At 61.1% G+C, this 15,561-nt stretch overlaps 1 protein-coding gene across 4 annotated transcripts in view; it reads right to left on the reverse strand.

The window, feature by feature from the left end:
* Positions 1-4,492: 4,492 nt before the first annotated feature.
* ZNF236 (zinc finger protein 236) overlaps positions 4,493-15,561 on the reverse strand; it is a 55,848-nt gene continuing 44,779 nt past the window's right edge. For 2 of the 4 annotated variants that reach the window (XM_054693985.1, XM_054693986.1), the window contains exons 21-31: positions 15,003-15,368; positions 14,245-14,390; positions 13,914-14,154; positions 13,421-13,600; positions 10,990-11,145; positions 10,194-10,381; positions 8,472-8,603; positions 7,201-7,398; positions 6,616-6,745; positions 5,718-5,894; positions 4,493-5,256 (exon numbers count right to left, since the gene is read on the reverse strand). In XM_054693985.1, the coding sequence (XP_054549960.1) occupies positions 5,132-5,256; positions 5,718-5,894; positions 6,616-6,745; positions 7,201-7,398; positions 8,472-8,603; positions 10,194-10,381; positions 10,990-11,145; positions 13,421-13,600; positions 13,914-14,154; positions 14,245-14,390; positions 15,003-15,368 (2,039 nt within the window). In that variant the 3' untranslated portion in view covers positions 4,493-5,131. The remainder of the gene's footprint in view (positions 5,257-5,717; positions 5,895-6,615; positions 6,746-7,200; positions 7,399-8,471; positions 8,604-10,193; positions 10,382-10,989; positions 11,146-13,420; positions 13,601-13,913; positions 14,155-14,244; positions 14,391-15,002; positions 15,369-15,561) is intronic. The other 2 variants (XM_037508393.2, XM_054693984.1) reach the window with 1 other exon arrangement.

Consider the following 15,561-nt stretch of genomic DNA (forward strand, 5'->3'; position numbering starts at 1 on the left):
CCCGAGGCGGGAATGGGCGTTCTCCGGACCCGTGAGCCCCGAACGGGCCGGGTGTGCCCGCGGGAGCGCAGGGCCGTCGGGCGGGGACCGTGCTGGCCGTGCTGGCCGTGCTGGCCGTGCTGGCCGTGCTGGCCGTGCTGGCCGTCCTGGCCGTGCTGGCCGTCCTGGCCGTCCTGGCCGTGCTGGCCGTGCTGGCCGTGCGGGCGGGGGCCCCGCGCAGGGGCGAGGGCGAGGGCGGGGCGCAGAGCGCGGGCCTCGGCGCGGTGCCCTGTGCTGGCAGCTCCGCATCGCCGCGTTGGAGAAAGTGGATTCGGGAGCCCAGCGCCGTTGTCCCGGGACAGCGCGGCGCTGGCCACCCTCGCCCCACGGCCCGCACCGGGCGGCGGGTGACCGCCCTGTCCCGTCCCGACAGGAGCCACCGCACAGGTCCCGCGGCCCGTGAGCCCTCACCTGCCGCGGGCGCCGCGGATGCGGTGGAATAACCACTGAGACCTGCAAAAAAATGTCCATTCATAACTAAACTCAGCGGGGATCTGGGGACGGCAGCGTGGACTGACGACGTGTCATCGACTTCGAAGCATCTGCAGTCCTGCCGGTTTCCCGCGGGGGCCCAGGGGGCAAGAGGGGGCCGCTCCGGCAGAGCCCCACCGGCCGGCGACAGCACCCCAGCTCTGAGCAGGCGACTCGCCACCTTCCCAGGCCTGTCCCTGCGCGCCGTGCGGAGAAGGGGCTCCGTGGCGTGGACGTGCCCGAGACGGCCATCCCCCGCACACACCAGCTCTCGGCGCAGAGCAGAGCGGGAGGGCTGTGAGCTGGGAGGGACACACTTGGCCACCAACTCTGCAGACGAGGAGGCCGGCCAGAGTTGGCCCAGTGGTCAGGGCGGGCGCTGGGCAGCGTGGGGCAGGGGCCGCCACCTGCGCCCGGCTCTGAGGTGGCAAGAACACTCGCCCCGACAGGAGAGGCGGGAGGCTTGGCTGGGCCACGTCCAACAGCCAGCTGTCCTGGAGAGGCGGCCTGTCTGCTATGGCTGAGCACACACCCCAGCCCCGGCCACAGCCTCTCCACGAAGCCCAGGAGGTCGTGCCCCTGGTGGGCACCCCGGCACTGCGTGGGCAGCGTCGTGCTGCGCCAGGGGCGAGGCCGCTGGGCCCTGGGCGCATTGGTGCCACGGGGTGACGCACCCCTGAGCTCTGGGCTGCGGGAGTCTGGGGCTGTTTCCAGGAAGGACCGACGCCGACACCGGAACGGAGTCACCAGCGTCCCAGCTGCGGCACAAACGCAGTCCCTGAACGGCTTCTGAGGTGGCAGTGGCTCGGGCCCAAGCACCCATGCGAGTGTCCAGACGGCCGCAGTGCAGGCCCACGCTGAGTTACCAGGCCACAGCTCACTCAGACCCAAAGAAGTAAATATACAGGAGTTTTGAAATTATACAAAAACTATTTTTATTATTCTTAACGCCAGTACAGTGGCTTTTGGCATAACTTCATTTCTGATACAAAATTGGATTAAATAAAATACCATCCAATGTATAAATAGACCGTGAAATGACTTTGAAGATTAAAAGAATTCTTCTGTAAATAAAAAAATTAACTTAAAAATTCTCATGGTGCATCAAGAGCGAATTATGTCACCTTAGACTGTCGGATACAAATCTCGATTTAACACAAAAGGCTTCGTGCCGTGAGCATCGCGCGTAAGGACACGAGGCCTCTGCGACGGCCCGTTGCTCCCGCCGAGCGCCGCCGAGCGCACTGTCCCCCGTCCGGGCGGCGCAGCGCCTGCCGGGGCCGGGCGGGGCCGGGGAGTCCTTCAGGACGGGGCCACGACGCTGGCCTGACAAGTCTCTACGGGGGATCTGTGGCTTCTCACCCCAACCCCACCTGCCTCCACTCTCGAGGCGCAGGAGCTGCAGCTGGGCCCCGCAGGGCTGGCGCCCTTGAGATCAGCCGCCCGCACCCTCCGTCTCACGGGCAGAGGACAGTGGCCTCGAGGAGACGCCTGGGCGCAGAGAGACCCACGGAGGGTTCACCTCTGCCTCACCGGAGACGCCGACTTCAGGAAGAAAATTGGGTAGCAAAGATCAACCCCTGGATTAAGTCTGACTTTTGCTTTTTTGATGTGTGGGGGGCACAACACTGGCTGCGACGGGCGAGGATACGCAAGCAGCAGGCGCGAGAGATCCCTGAGACGGCCCGCGGCGGGGAGCCTGTGGGGAGGAAGCCCCACGCAAGGGCAGAGCCCCGCGTCTGCTGCAGACCGATCGGGTGCCCGCAAGGGCGGCGTCTCGCCACGGAGCTGCGCGAGGACTCGGGGAGCACCAGCGGCCGCGGCCGGAGGCCAGGGGCCGGGGCCCGGGAGTGCACAGCAGCGAGTGGCGGAAAACCCTGCTCGCGCCGAGCCGGAGAGAAGCGGGGCTCCAGAGCGGCGGGGGCGGCTGGCGTGGGGGCGGGAGGCGCGCCTGCGGGGGGCCTGCCGCCAGCCCACCAGTGCTGGGCGGGAAACAGGCCTTGGGGACCCCCGCCCCAGACCCCCGGGCCTGGCTCAGGGAGGCCGCCGGTTTCAAGGAAGCCTCCAGGGGAAAGAAGCGGGCGCCGCCCCCAGCTCCTCCAGGTGCTCTGAGAGGCCGGGCCCCACAGTGCTGAGACCGCGGCCCCACAGGGTGCAGGGGAGACGACCCGAGGGCGCCCCGCCCGAGCCAAACCCGGCGTCTGGAGCGGCTCCCGGGGCGGCCGTGAGGGCCGGCGTCGCGCCTGGCCTGCCCAGCGCTGGGGGGAACCGTTGCGAGAGATTTTTCTGCTAAAAATTACCTGAACTAGAAATGAATTCACATGCCGAATGATTTTATAGTCAATGTTCTAAAAGGGAAAAATAGCACCCACGTCCTAACTTCACTCCGCGCGGACCGGCGCTCCCAGGCAGACACGCGGTGACGCGCCACGTCCAGAAACACAGGCGCCCAGCGCGGAGCCCAGACCGGAGACGCTCTCGTCAGGAGACCCTCTCGGGACAGCGAGACACAAGACAGCCCTGCCCTCCGCCCAAGGTTCAGGTGAACTGATGTCTTTGCTAAAGCTTGTATTTGCCAGGAATGTCTTGCAAAGCAGCAGCTTTTATAAGTAGAAAGTCAGTCAAGATCATACAGTGGCGTCTTCTTGGGTTGCTAATAAATCGCAAAAACTCATAAAACCAATCGTCTGTAAGACCCTGTCTCCCTTTTTCTGTAACCAAAATACAAGCGGGCATTCGATTCACCCGGCAAAGCCTTTCTGCGACAGCCCCCAGCGCAGGCCACGAACTGCACCTTCTGTGCCATCAGGAATGAAACAAACCCTTTCAGAGACTGTCCTGAGATGACGTTTAATGCTAAAACCAAAATAAATAATCTGGTAAGAGCACAAATTTTAAAATTCCAATAATTTCAACTTTGGGGATTTCAACCTGTTCATCAAAATCAATCAACATTTCTAAAATATTTTAATACAAAATTATAAAAAGAAAAGTGCATTTTAAAAAGCAGAACCTTTAAAACTCTGGCACAATTACAGTTATTCCGAACACACTGACTGACCAGGTACACGCACTGACATTCAAGGAAACTCAGAGGATAGGAGAGGCCAGTATCACAAGAATCAGTCAAATAAGGCTTCTTTTTCATAAAAAAATATACAATACACGAAGCAGTTTGAAAAAAAGTAATATTATTTAACAGTTTTCTGACTTAAATATTCTCACATAACAAAAGATTTATTTCAACCACCAATATTACTTATATACATATGCCAAAAACAACAGAAGTTTAAAGATGCCCTTTCAAAAAATAACAGTGAAATGTCTTTCTTTTGGAATCTGAAATGACTCCTCTCTTACTATACAAAGTCCATACAATATTTATAATAAAACTACTCTCTGCTGAAACCAGGGAGGCAATGAGAGAAATAAAGGCAATTATTTTTCAGGAAAAGAAAAACCAAGAACCCCAGCTTTATGCTACAACGGAGAGAGCCATTTCTGAATAAAATGAAGCCAATACTGATCTGAAGTGCTCGCAGGAGGTAAGACCCGGATGCTCTGTCCCTGGACCAGGGCTCTATTTACAAAATATACTGCTCAGCCGCACAGAGGCCCATATATCTGTCTATGTACACGGGTATTTATATATAGAACATATAAATAATTTCAAAGGAGAAATTCACATGAAGGAAGGAACTTTCCATCTTTGGAATGCTGTCGGGGGACGCACACTCTGCCCCAGCGTGGGGTGGGATTTGGTTTGGGACACGTTTAATGTGGCACCATCGATGAGACTAAAGAATTCCCTGAAATAAAAATACGTCTGTTCGCGCACGGAGAGGCAGCCACGGTCCGGCGGCCCGGCCTGACACCCCAGGCGGGCTGCTCTGCCACGGAGCCGCCCGCTGGGCCCGGCCCGGGCACCCCGTTCTTTCCTGCTGGCAACGTATGGCTTGTGCTTTCTGTGGAGGCCGCGGCCCCCCGCCCGGCGGCGGCGCCTCGGAAGTCCTGCGCCAGGCCCGCCCGGCCCGCGCCCATGCCAGGTCTGCGTCGTGTACCTGATGGTGAGATGCTTGCGACGGAGAGAGAACTGGTCCAGCCGCCTCTCAAGACATGAGTCATAGTAACTTAAGGTCACCTAAAAAAGAGTCAATTTCTACTAATTTCAAAACGCACAGAGAAAGCAACTGGAAAACACCTCCCTGTGCGCGAACATTCCCTCTGGGCTTTGCGCCCACCACGCGCTGTTCCGCAGCTCGGCTTCCACAGCAGACAGCGCGGGGGGCCCGTTTTACTTCTCCGTGTTAACGTCTGTCTTGGCCAACACAGAGAAATCACACTGCAATGATAGTGAGGCCCAGTCAGCTCCTTAACTGGACACGCTGGCCGTGGGGCCACGGCGAGGCGCCGGGCGTGGTACCTGAGGTCAGTGATTCGTAGACAAGTGAGAACAACGTGCTTACACTTTTCCCAGTTTTTTTCCTAAAAGTCTCTGAAAGACAGTGATTCTTCAGCTAACGCTACAGCTAAGCTGCCGTGACATCTGCAACACTCGCCGCTCCTAGGAGCAGGCCCAGCGCCGCCGATCCCAGCATGGACTCGCCGGCCTCGGGCTGCGTCAGAACACGTCGGCCAGGGCCTGCCACTCGCTGGCCGCCTCCTGCACCACGGCCTCCAGCTGCAGCGTGCGGCCCAGCTCCTCCACGGCCTGCTCCTGGGGGCCGGCGGGGTCCTGCAATGTCCCTGCGGGCAGGCGGGAGAGGAGTGTCTCAGATGCCAGCGGCAAGAGGCTGCGGGGGGCGGGGGGGGGGAACAGAAGCTGCACGAGGGGCTGGCCTGCTTCCTACACAGTGACCAGAGCAAAGCTGGGCTGCGGGGCCATCACGCTATGGGTGGCAGTCACCACGCCAGGCTGGCTGACAGGAGGCGCAGCAGGATGCGTGCCAGCACCCCGCAGACCCGCCCATGGGGCGTGCCCCACTCACACACCCACCGGCCCAGCAGACAGCCGCAGTGGACAGCCAGGGATGGCCAAATGCCGGCTGGACTGGGAGGGGCCATGCCGCCCAGGGCCACCTCGTCCGGCGGTCCCGGCGCCCCCTCCTCAGCAAGCAGGCGGGCCCGAGGGGCAGCACTGGGCCCCACTGGCTGCTGGGGCACAGAGGCGCACCAGCACTCTCTCTGCCCCAACCCCTGCGACCCACCAGTGTAGCTGTGCGCCCGCTTCATGTGCAGCTTCATGTTGCTCTTCTGCGTGAAACCCATGACGCAGTGGGCGCACTTGTAGGGCCTCTCCCCTGTGTGCTTCTTCATGTGCACCTGCAGCGCGCTCTTCTGGTTGAAGGCCTTCTCGCACAGGGTGCAGTGGAAGGGCCGCTCCCCTGCGGGGACAGCGCGGGACTCACCTGGGGCACTTCCCAAGCTTGAGCAGGTGAGACTGAGAGGGGGACGTGGGTTTAAGACGGCAGGACCAGCAGGTGTGCTCCGGGGAGACTCAGCCCGACTGCCGGAGGCCCCGCGGCGCCCAGCGGTGACAGAACCGCACTAGGGCTGAAGCGTCTGTGACAGCCGCCAGCGAACGGCGAGGCTGTGGACACGCCATGCGGCCCAGGACCAAGCGCCAGGCAGGGGAGGGCAGGACAGCAGGAGGCCGGGACGCAAGCGACGACTGGTCGCCTTCCCACCCAGAAGCACAGCAGGCGGGGCCGCCGGGGAGCGGGAAGGCCTAAGGTCGCTGACTGATGGAAACACGGGCTGCAGAGCTGGGTGTTTGGCCATGAAACGAAGCTCAAAACGTTACACTAGAGTGTGACCAGCCTCACGGCCCGCAGCCCAGGCGGATGCGAGGCAGGGACGGGAGTTTATTCCTCCCTGTGCTGGGTTCGCCCCCGAGAAGGCTCGTGGCGGATTCCACTGGAGACAGGAGAGCCAGGAAGGGGCAGCTTGGAGAGAAAGAGGCGGCAGGGTCCTCCAGGACTGGGGGCGGGAAGCTGGTGGCGGAGGCACAGGCCGCTCTGATCCACATGCCCCCCTTCCAGGGCAGCCTGGCATGGCCACATCCTGCCCCCGGGACAGCAGATGGGCAGGCCCGGCCGTGGGTACCTGTGTGGATGCGGCTGTGGCGCTCCAGCTGGCTGGGCTTGGCAAAGGCTTTGTCACACGTGTCGCATTTAAACAGTCGGGGCTTCTGCGAGCTGACGGAGGGGCCGGCCTGGTGGGTCTGCACGTGCTCCTGGGGAGACAGAAGGGTCACGGCACGCTTCGCCCGCCCCGCAGCAGGGCACACAATCCTGATTTTCTGGCACAATTTCATTTTTCAAAAACCCCAAATTTCAGAAGATCATCAAGAGAAAATGAGGTGTAAGTATTAAAATGCCCTGTGCAGCACCCCAGAGGCGCCCCCTCCTGCCTGCCACAGCCCTCTGGGGGGCTGGGGGGAGTGAGCCACTCCCACAGTAAGCTCAGGTGCCTCCCCGCAGCTCTGCCACAGGCCCCGCAGGTTTGAGGGCCCTGTGCGCTGACAGGCGGCGACGCAGCTCCCATTACTTGACTTTGCAGAGACACCAGCTCTCGATCACCCGTGAGCACGCGGCCCTGTCTGCACACACAGGCCTGCCACGCCCAGGTTGCCTGGTGATGACACCCACCTTTGCCGACCCACCAGCAGGCGGGCCGGCACAGGCCTACCTTGAGGTGCGTGGCGCGCTTGAAGGCCTTCCTGCACACGGGGCAGACGTGGATGCGCTCCCGGCCGTGTGCCTCCTTGCTGTGGTGCAGCAGCAGCGCTGCGGAGGGAAAGGTACGGCCGCACTCCAGGCAGGGGTGTAGCCGGCCCTCCTTCTCGGCCGGGCCGCCCGCGGCCAGGCTGGTAGCAACGTCAGCCACCTGCGGAGTGGAGAGACCTGACATCGCATGGGCGACGGCGATGGCCTGCACGGCCCAGACCCTCCTGGCCATCCAGGATGGGGGGGGCTGCAGCGCGTCCAGCCGTGCCCTGAGAGTGGGCGGGGAATCGCCCAGGCAGGGACAGGGACAGCGCGGCCACACGGGCGCCACTGACGAGGGCGGATGCTACGCCCGCTGACTCGTGCCTCAGCGCCTGGCCTGCCGGTCACTCCTCACCCAAGGAACAGCAGCAACGGCACCTGCCCGCTAGCCAGGTGTGCCACGAGCAGCACCACCCCTTTGCGTAACCCCAAGATGAGCAGAAATGGTTCAAGTCTAGAACATTCAGCAAGAGGCGCTACAAGGTGCTTCTGTGGCGTAATGACAAATGGAATGAAAAAAATAGGAATAAACTAAAAAGACCAGAAGACCCAACATGCAAACAGGCTCATGCCCCCAAGGCCGTCTGACACCGTGGGGACCGCGTGGCCGGGGACGAGGACCCCACACGCGGTGCCAGGCGCACGCAGCACAGCTCCCGAGTCCAAAGGAGCAACGGGTGAGGCTGTCCTGGCACTGCTGTGGAAACCCACGAGGTGAACAGGGACAGAAACGGCCGGAGTTGCGGCAAGACCAAAGGCTGGGGCTGGGTGCAGAGGGCTGCTCCGAGCCGACGCCCTCACCAGCTGGGCCCATGGCTCACAGCCCCCCTCTGGCCTCCAGCCTGACACTGCAGCCCCCGCCCCCAGAGCGGACGACACCTTTTCTCCTGGAGAGAACAGTAAGCGGCCACCCTAAAACTCATCTACGAAGGCAGTGAATCCTTCTTAAATTCAAATTATTTTTCCCACACTTTAGTTCGAATTAGCAAATTCGAAACTAGATTTGCACAGCACCGGTCCTATGTCTCAGCTGTGTCGTCAACATGGGGTCAGCGGGACCCCAATTCTCCACACAAGCCAGCCCGGTGGCTACTCCCAGACCCTCTTGTGCCCCATCGCCGCCCCCTCAGGCCGGCCCCAGCCCCGGCTGTGCGGCATGCCCTGGGTAGAGCCGGTGGGAGCAGTGTGTACCTGGTAGGCCACTTCCTCACAGGCGGCAGACGGGGGCTGTGGGGTGTGGCTCACTAGGATGACTTGGGGCGAGCCCGCTCCTCCTTGGCCCGAGAGAGAGGGGTCCGTGAGTAAGGCTGGGAATTGCTGACCCTGCAGAGACAACCACTCTTTGAGAAGTTGTGACATCCAAACAGCCAGGAGCCACTTACAATATTGCTTACAGTGGTCTCTTCGGACAACACGGTGGCAGGTCCGCTCCCCCGGGTGCCCACGGAGCAAGAGACGGAGCGGTAACGAGCCGAGCGGTAACGAGCCGCCCACCCAGGCAGCAGAGGGGACTCCAACCTGACAGCCACCCAGTGGGAGGCCAGGCAGGGTGTGCGACTGTCCGGGTCAAGGGCTGAGTGAACACGTGCTCCGGCCGTAGAGCCAAATGCCGTGACCCGCTCGTGCATGCAGCCAGGCCAGCGAGGGTGGCTGGGCATGGAGACGGGTTGTGGGGTAACTGCAGAGGGCAGAGACTTTACTTTTGGGGGTGATGGAATGTTCTAGAACTAGAATGTACAATTCTGTAAATCTACCAAGGACTCATGGTGCACTACAGGTAGCGGGTGAGTCTCAGCGCATGTGCGCTGCATTTCAACGAAGCAGTAAACACCTACGTGTGCACACAAACACGGCCTCCACCGTGACGGCTCCGAGTGAGCCGGGCACAGGGTGGCTCAGGACACACATGCCGAGCGCCACTCTGCAGGCGTGGGCTCAGCGTCGTCACTGAGGGCCTGATGGGCAGAGCTCAAGGTGATGCCCAGCCTCCTGCCATGCAAAGCTGCCCAGGGGAGCAGCCTCGCCAGCGCAGAAGCTCGGGCGGGGGCTGTCCTGACTCCTCATGGCCAGTTCCCTCCACAAGCTTCATAAAGCCAGCCAGCAACATGCCCTGGAAGCGTGTGCTGTTTTCACGCCTTCCGGGAATTTATAACTAGGTGTTCCCCCAGAGTGAAGAAGGAGCAGCCAGGTCACGGCGCAGGCCAGGCCTGTTCTCTGCCGCTGCCTGCACTCGGCTCTGGCCCGGGGAGCTGAGAGCAGAGGTGAGGCCCCCGCGTGTGCCAAGGGCCTCCCAGCGTTGCTGCCCGTGTGGCTGCTCCCCCAGGGAGTCACGGTCAGAGGGAAGCGGGAGGGAGCCCAGGTCAGCTCGGCTCGACCACGACACGGCCTCACTTCCACTCATCACTGCGCACCATGGTGGGTTTTCCGCTCACACCGGGGCGTCTGGCTCAACGTGCACTGGGAACGCGGGCTTTGGACAGCCCGTGTGCTGAAAGGGGTCACCCGCACACCAGTGCCGAGGCCACGAGAACCCCCACACCGGCCCTGGGCGTGCCTGTCTGGGGAGCAAGGGCGCTGGCATGGGGAGGGGTCCGAACGCCAGCAGGACATGCAGGGGCACCTCCCACAGCTTGTCCTGCAGACGCGGTCGCAGACAGTCCTGTGCAGACGCACACTGCGCTCAGACGGCTGCGGACTGAGGTGCAGGCTCCTGTTTGGGTGGCAGATACTTTTTCGAGTAACTTTCTGTAGTTCCCGAATTTTCTTATTTTCTCACTTTTGCATTTAACACGACTTTTTTAATCAGAAAAAATTTCCACTTCAGTTTTGAAAGAAAATGTTCAGAGCATACTCCTGAGGAAGACGGGGCCTCCTGGAGAGGGCGCCCCGGCCAGCTGGAGGGCGTGCACCCACCTGAGAGGCGATGTTGAGCGTGACCGTGTCCAGGCCTCCGGACAGCAGGCCCTGAGTGTCGGCCAGAGTCAGGGTGACGCTGGCGTCCGCGCCCACTCCCGACGAAGACATGACCAGGCTCTGTGCGGCCACGGCGGATGGGGACATGGGCGTGGCTGCTGGGAGGCTGCTGGGGGCGGGGCTCATTTCTGCAAGAGAGCGAGGGAGCGGCTCAGGGAGCGTGAGAGCAGCCCGCGTGCAGAGGGTTGACCGGGTCTGTGCTTTGGGCCTGCGCCCAGGAAATCAGGGCCGCGTTCCCTCTAAGGGTGCAGTCACCTCCTGCCTCGAAGCCTAGCATGTGAGGAAACTTTCGCTCTACAAGAGTAGGGAAGCTGGACAAAGGGCACCTGAGCGCCCGACCGTCCCTCATGAAGCTGTGGTATCCTCGCCCGAGCTTGCTCACTGGGCTTGTAACACAAGAGGACACACCCTGACTTTAGGAAGACGCCTCCTGCCAGTTGTGTCCCACGTCAGCTGGTGCCAGAGAACTGACGGGGCATGGGGAGAGGGGTGGATCCCGCAGGACCAGGAGGGCTGCTCTGAGAGGGCACCCGCCTGGCAGCTGCACCCAGAGGCCCACCTTACCCAGCGCAGGCACAACGGCTCTGGGGAGCTCGGCCCTACCGCCGCACGAGCCGCGGGCACAGGGGATGTCTCACAGGATCCGGCGGGCAGCGGCTCCCCGGCGTGGGGGGCTGACTCCTGCTGACTGCGCCCCCTTCCACCATGGGGACCGGCAGGTGCCCCGCCCACGTACCTGAGGAGTTCAAGGCAGCACTCTGGGGGAGCAGCTGGTCGTTGCTGATGGTCAAGGTGGCCCCTGCGGGCTGGCTACCGAGCGCAGGCGCGGACAACCTTATGCTTCCATTCAGCTCACTGCCCCCGCTCGCGCTGTGCTGGATGAGGTCCTGACCTGCGTGGAGAGTTACACGCGGACGCCTCAGCCAGCAGCGCCCAAGCGCGCGCCAACGCCCTTTACAGTCATTTCATCTTTGACAGCGTTTACAGGAATAGATGAAGACCACGAAATACATTCTCTAAATCAAAATAATCATTTGAAACTGTACATTTTCAAAAATGCTCCTTACGGGTTCTGCTCTAACCCCGTATCCTGACATGCAGAACTGCACGTGGTGGGATCCGGCCGCCAGTGGCGGGACTATGTCCCAAAGCAGCACCACCCGCTGTACCGAGACTGCGTGCCCACAGCCCTCGGGCGCAGCGACCTGGTCGTGGGACTGGCCTCCAGGAAGGGCTGTGCCGGGCAGGCTGCGTGCTCACAAGCAGCTGAAGTACCAGCCTGAGACCGCTGGGCTGCGCCTCGGCGGGGACCCAGTGACCGGGCTGTGTGCCAGCGTCGGGGCACGGAAACAGGCGCACACGGGAACGAAGAACCAGGGGTGTTTCACTGAAAACCACACCAGGGCTTCAGGGAGACTTGATAAGGACAGTTGCCTTCAGAGGCTCTGCCGTCCGGTCAGACACAGCAAGACAACCACACAGACTGGAGGAAAACACAGACACAAGGCCGTGGTGCTGGGTGCGCGACCGCTACGGGCCTGTGCCCCACCCCAGACACAGACAGTGAGCCCCGCCGCGGACAGGAGGGGCGGCAGAGGCCATGGGCCCTTCTCAGCAGACGGGCCACTTGCAGGAGGCCCGCAGAAGTCTGTGGACGCTGCTTTTTGACTCTGACAGAGCAACTAAAGACCTCAGGTGAGAGGCTCTTCCCGTTGAGAGGCTGCAGAGCAGCCGTGTGCTTTACCCAAGTGCGCTGTGAGCTGCCCCGTGGACGCAGGACGTGGCTGAGCAACATCTGCACCTTAACATTTCTCTGCATGAATGGAAATAATAACCCCTCAAAATTGAAAATTCCTATTAAATATCTACACGTCTCCATCAACAGGTGGCCAAAAATAGAATGCATGATGATGACTAAGTACAGATACCTTCAGCTCCAAGTTTGGGGAAACCTTCTGCAGTGAACTGCCTTAAAGTTTTCAACTACAGGAAATCTTTTAAGCCAATTCTTTTTAAAATCATCTGCTTTTCTGAATAAATGAATAAACAAAACAAACAATGACGGCGACGACTAAACCATCAGTGACTGGCACAGTCGGGCGAGGCAGACGTAGGGGCCAGCCGGGCAGGACTCCCTGCAGGCCCAGGGCATGCTAAAAGGTAAATTTCTTGAACAAAACAGCTTCCGTACGTAAGCCTGTGGGATCTCAACCTGAAACTAGAAACACCGTGATGAGGAGACGACGGCTGCGCATCACCACAGCCCGCCACCCTGCTGCCCGCGCCGGCTGAACCGTGCCCCCGCAGCGCCCCACCCAGAGGTGTTTCCTGAGCTCCTACCCACGTGACAAGGAGCGCGGACACCCGCATAAAAGAGCGCGTTTGCCACGTCTCTCTATGCCAATAGTAGCTTCTGCAGGAACCTCGCCAAGGCAAAGTGACGCCTGTGGCTCGCAGCAGGCCAGCCACGCTGGCGTCTGCAGGTGGACACAGCTTCCGGCCCACACCTGTCTCCAGGAGGCTGTGTCGATGCGCCGCAGTGAGTCTGCCTCATGCGGCCCGGAGGCTTCATTTAATGAACTAGTATTTGTGAGTTTACGGGTGTGCCTGGCGCGCGGTAAGGGTCAAGTCCCTCCGAGGTGGCAGGGAGAGCTCACAGCTGGGACCGCAGGGTCTCACGTTACAACTCAGGCGGGAGTGGGGCAACCCGGGACGCCCTTCGCCTGAAGCGGGGCTGGTGTGGGGCTTCCGGGAGCCCCACTGCCATCAGGCATTGTCTACCCTCTTCTCTACTTCTCAGTTTGCTGCCATGATTAACACAATCTGAACAGGGTTCTGGAAAAACGAGAAAGTAGGTATCTTACGATGCCCTGGTGGACACAGGTCTTGCCACATACATGCCCCTTTTAGGTTAACAAGCAGGAGGAAGCGCCAGGTAGCCATGGTTTTCTGCTCTTTGCTAAACCAAAAATGTGCAACAGAGACAACTGCCTTCAACAAGGACACACTCATTTGTTAACCAGATTTGAGTTGTGACATCTTCTCTAATCTTGAATTTCTCACGGAAGTCACAAGCACGATTGTGCGCTGACTGCAGGCAAAGCTCAGTGCTGCAGAAGAAACCACAAGGTAAACGCAAATCACAGGAGAAGTGTGAGATGACTGACCAGAGATGGTCAGGGTGATTTCCTGTGGGGGCCCCGAGGCGGATGCAGCTGTGGGCCCCGCAGCCTGGGCCAAGACCTGACTCAGACTGGAGTTGTTGATGGTCAGGGTGATCTCGTGGGGGCCACTGGAGGTGGATACCAGGCCCTGTGATGTCATCACTTGTGAGAGGTCGTGAGTCCCTGGGCAACAGTACAAAACAAAACCAAGGTTGAAAAAAAACACTAATTTTCTCCTATTTTCCATTAAAGATAGTGGAATCATAATTTCGGAAAGAGAAAGATTCAAAATGAAGCATCTGTGCTCTCCTGCGCCTCCACCGCAAAGGTAAGGAGGCCTCATGTGGAGCTGGCAGTGGAAGACCAGGGGTAGGGGCATCTGCGCACCCCCTGGTGAGGGCCCAGCTGCTTCCCGCTGTGGGTACGAGTGCCAGGGACTCTGTCCAGGCTCGGTGGGGGCGCGGGCTCTGGGAGGAGCAGGCGAGGAGGTGCTCACCACTGCTGCTGGTGGCCAGCACGGGGTCCTGCTCAGATAGCGGGCCGATGGTCAGGTTGGCAGAGGTCACTGTGGGCTGCAAAGACAGGCCTGAGAGGGGCTGTATGACCACACTGGCCGGGACCGTGCCGTCTGGGGTCTGGAGAGCGCCGTTCTGCGGGGCCAAGCTGGGCTCCCCGGCCAGCTGCTGGGTCAGCAGGCTGCTCTGCTGCAGGGTCTGCTGCAGGATGCTGGGGTCAATCTGGAAAGCAAGACCCTGTGTGACAACCTCGTGCACCGTGCAGTTGGGGCCACGGCAGGTGCAGGGGGCGGTGGGGAGCGGGGGTGGTACCTGCAACGTGATGTTGTTAATGCTGGAGGCGTCGATTCCAGAGATCTGGACGTTCGGCCCCAGCACGCTTGCGGCCAGCTGCAGCTGTACGCCCTCCAGGGCGGCCAGGCCCCCATCCGCCAGGGACACCGTCCAGTCGCCGCCGGCTGCAGAGAGTGGGTGTGAGAAAAGCCTCTCAGATAGGAAATACTCCCTTGCACAAGGGTATCTCTAACACACACGCTCACTCACACGCACATGTACAACCTTCACGCCACACATATGCGGTGTTCAGCCGGCACGGAGCAAACCCTGCGGAACAGACGACATCACTGTCCTCATTAAACACGCCCGGAAACCAGGCTGGAGGCCGCAAGCAGTCAGAGGCTGGGCCAGCCCCTCCCGCCTCACCCGCGGGAGTCGCCAGCAGCTGCTGTTTCATTTCGGTCCGGGACTGGCCAAGCTCTGTGGGGCCTCAGCAGCCTGAGCGCCCAGGACCCTGAAGCAGCGTCCCCGCGCACTTGGGAGTGACCCCGCGCTGCTGCTGAGAACGTTGAGAAAGAAGTCAGCCTCGACCTGACAGCAGCAAAGGGAGCCAGAGCCCAAGCGCAGAGAGGCCGGCGCCAGGGTAGGAGATGGGCCAGCAGGTGAGCGTCTCAACGAAGAATGCGGCTTCTCCGCAGCGCATGGGCCTCTGGGAAGGGGGTGTCTCGGCTGCAACCTGCCGCGTGGCCGGCCCGGACGCAGGGGCGCTGCCAGCCGCCGCTCCGCCTGCTCACCTGACATGGCCGCGGGGAGGATGGCCTGGCCCACCAGGCCCTGCTGCAGCACGTTCTGGTCAAACTGCCCCGTGAGGACGGAGTTGTTCATGATGAACACGCTGGGGTCGGAGGGGGGCGGGCTGAGGAGGCCTCCGGGTGGGAGCCCCTCCGCGGGGCCCCGGGTCGCCGGCTTCCTGCCTTTCTTCGGGTCGGGCTTGTAGTGAAACTGCATGTGGGTCTTCCTCCGCCCCGACGTGCGGAAGCGCAGCTCGCAGTGGGGGCACTTGAAGGGCTTTGCCCCTGTGTGCAGACGCATGTGGACCTTCAGGCTGCCCTTGGTGGAAAAGGCGTTGCTGCAGACGTGACAGCTGAAGAGCTTCTGGCCTGCGGGAAGGCAGCCAAGCGTGAGCGGCGGCTGCCGAGCCTCAGGAGTGGCGGCACACCCGTCGCCACTCAGCCCCAGCACTGTGGCGACTTCACCCCCACGCCCCAGGGCTGTCCTCAGGGGCCGCGGGTGCGGGGACGGAAGCCCTCGACATGGTCCCTGCCCTTCTCCAGGGCTCTGCGAAGGGCACGG

Source organism: Talpa occidentalis, unplaced genomic scaffold (genome assembly GCF_014898055.3).
Source record: "Talpa occidentalis isolate TD23 unplaced genomic scaffold, MPIMG_talOcc4v2.1 talOcc4.13, whole genome shotgun sequence".
Lineage (NCBI taxonomy): Eukaryota > Metazoa > Chordata > Mammalia > Eulipotyphla > Talpidae > Talpa > Talpa occidentalis.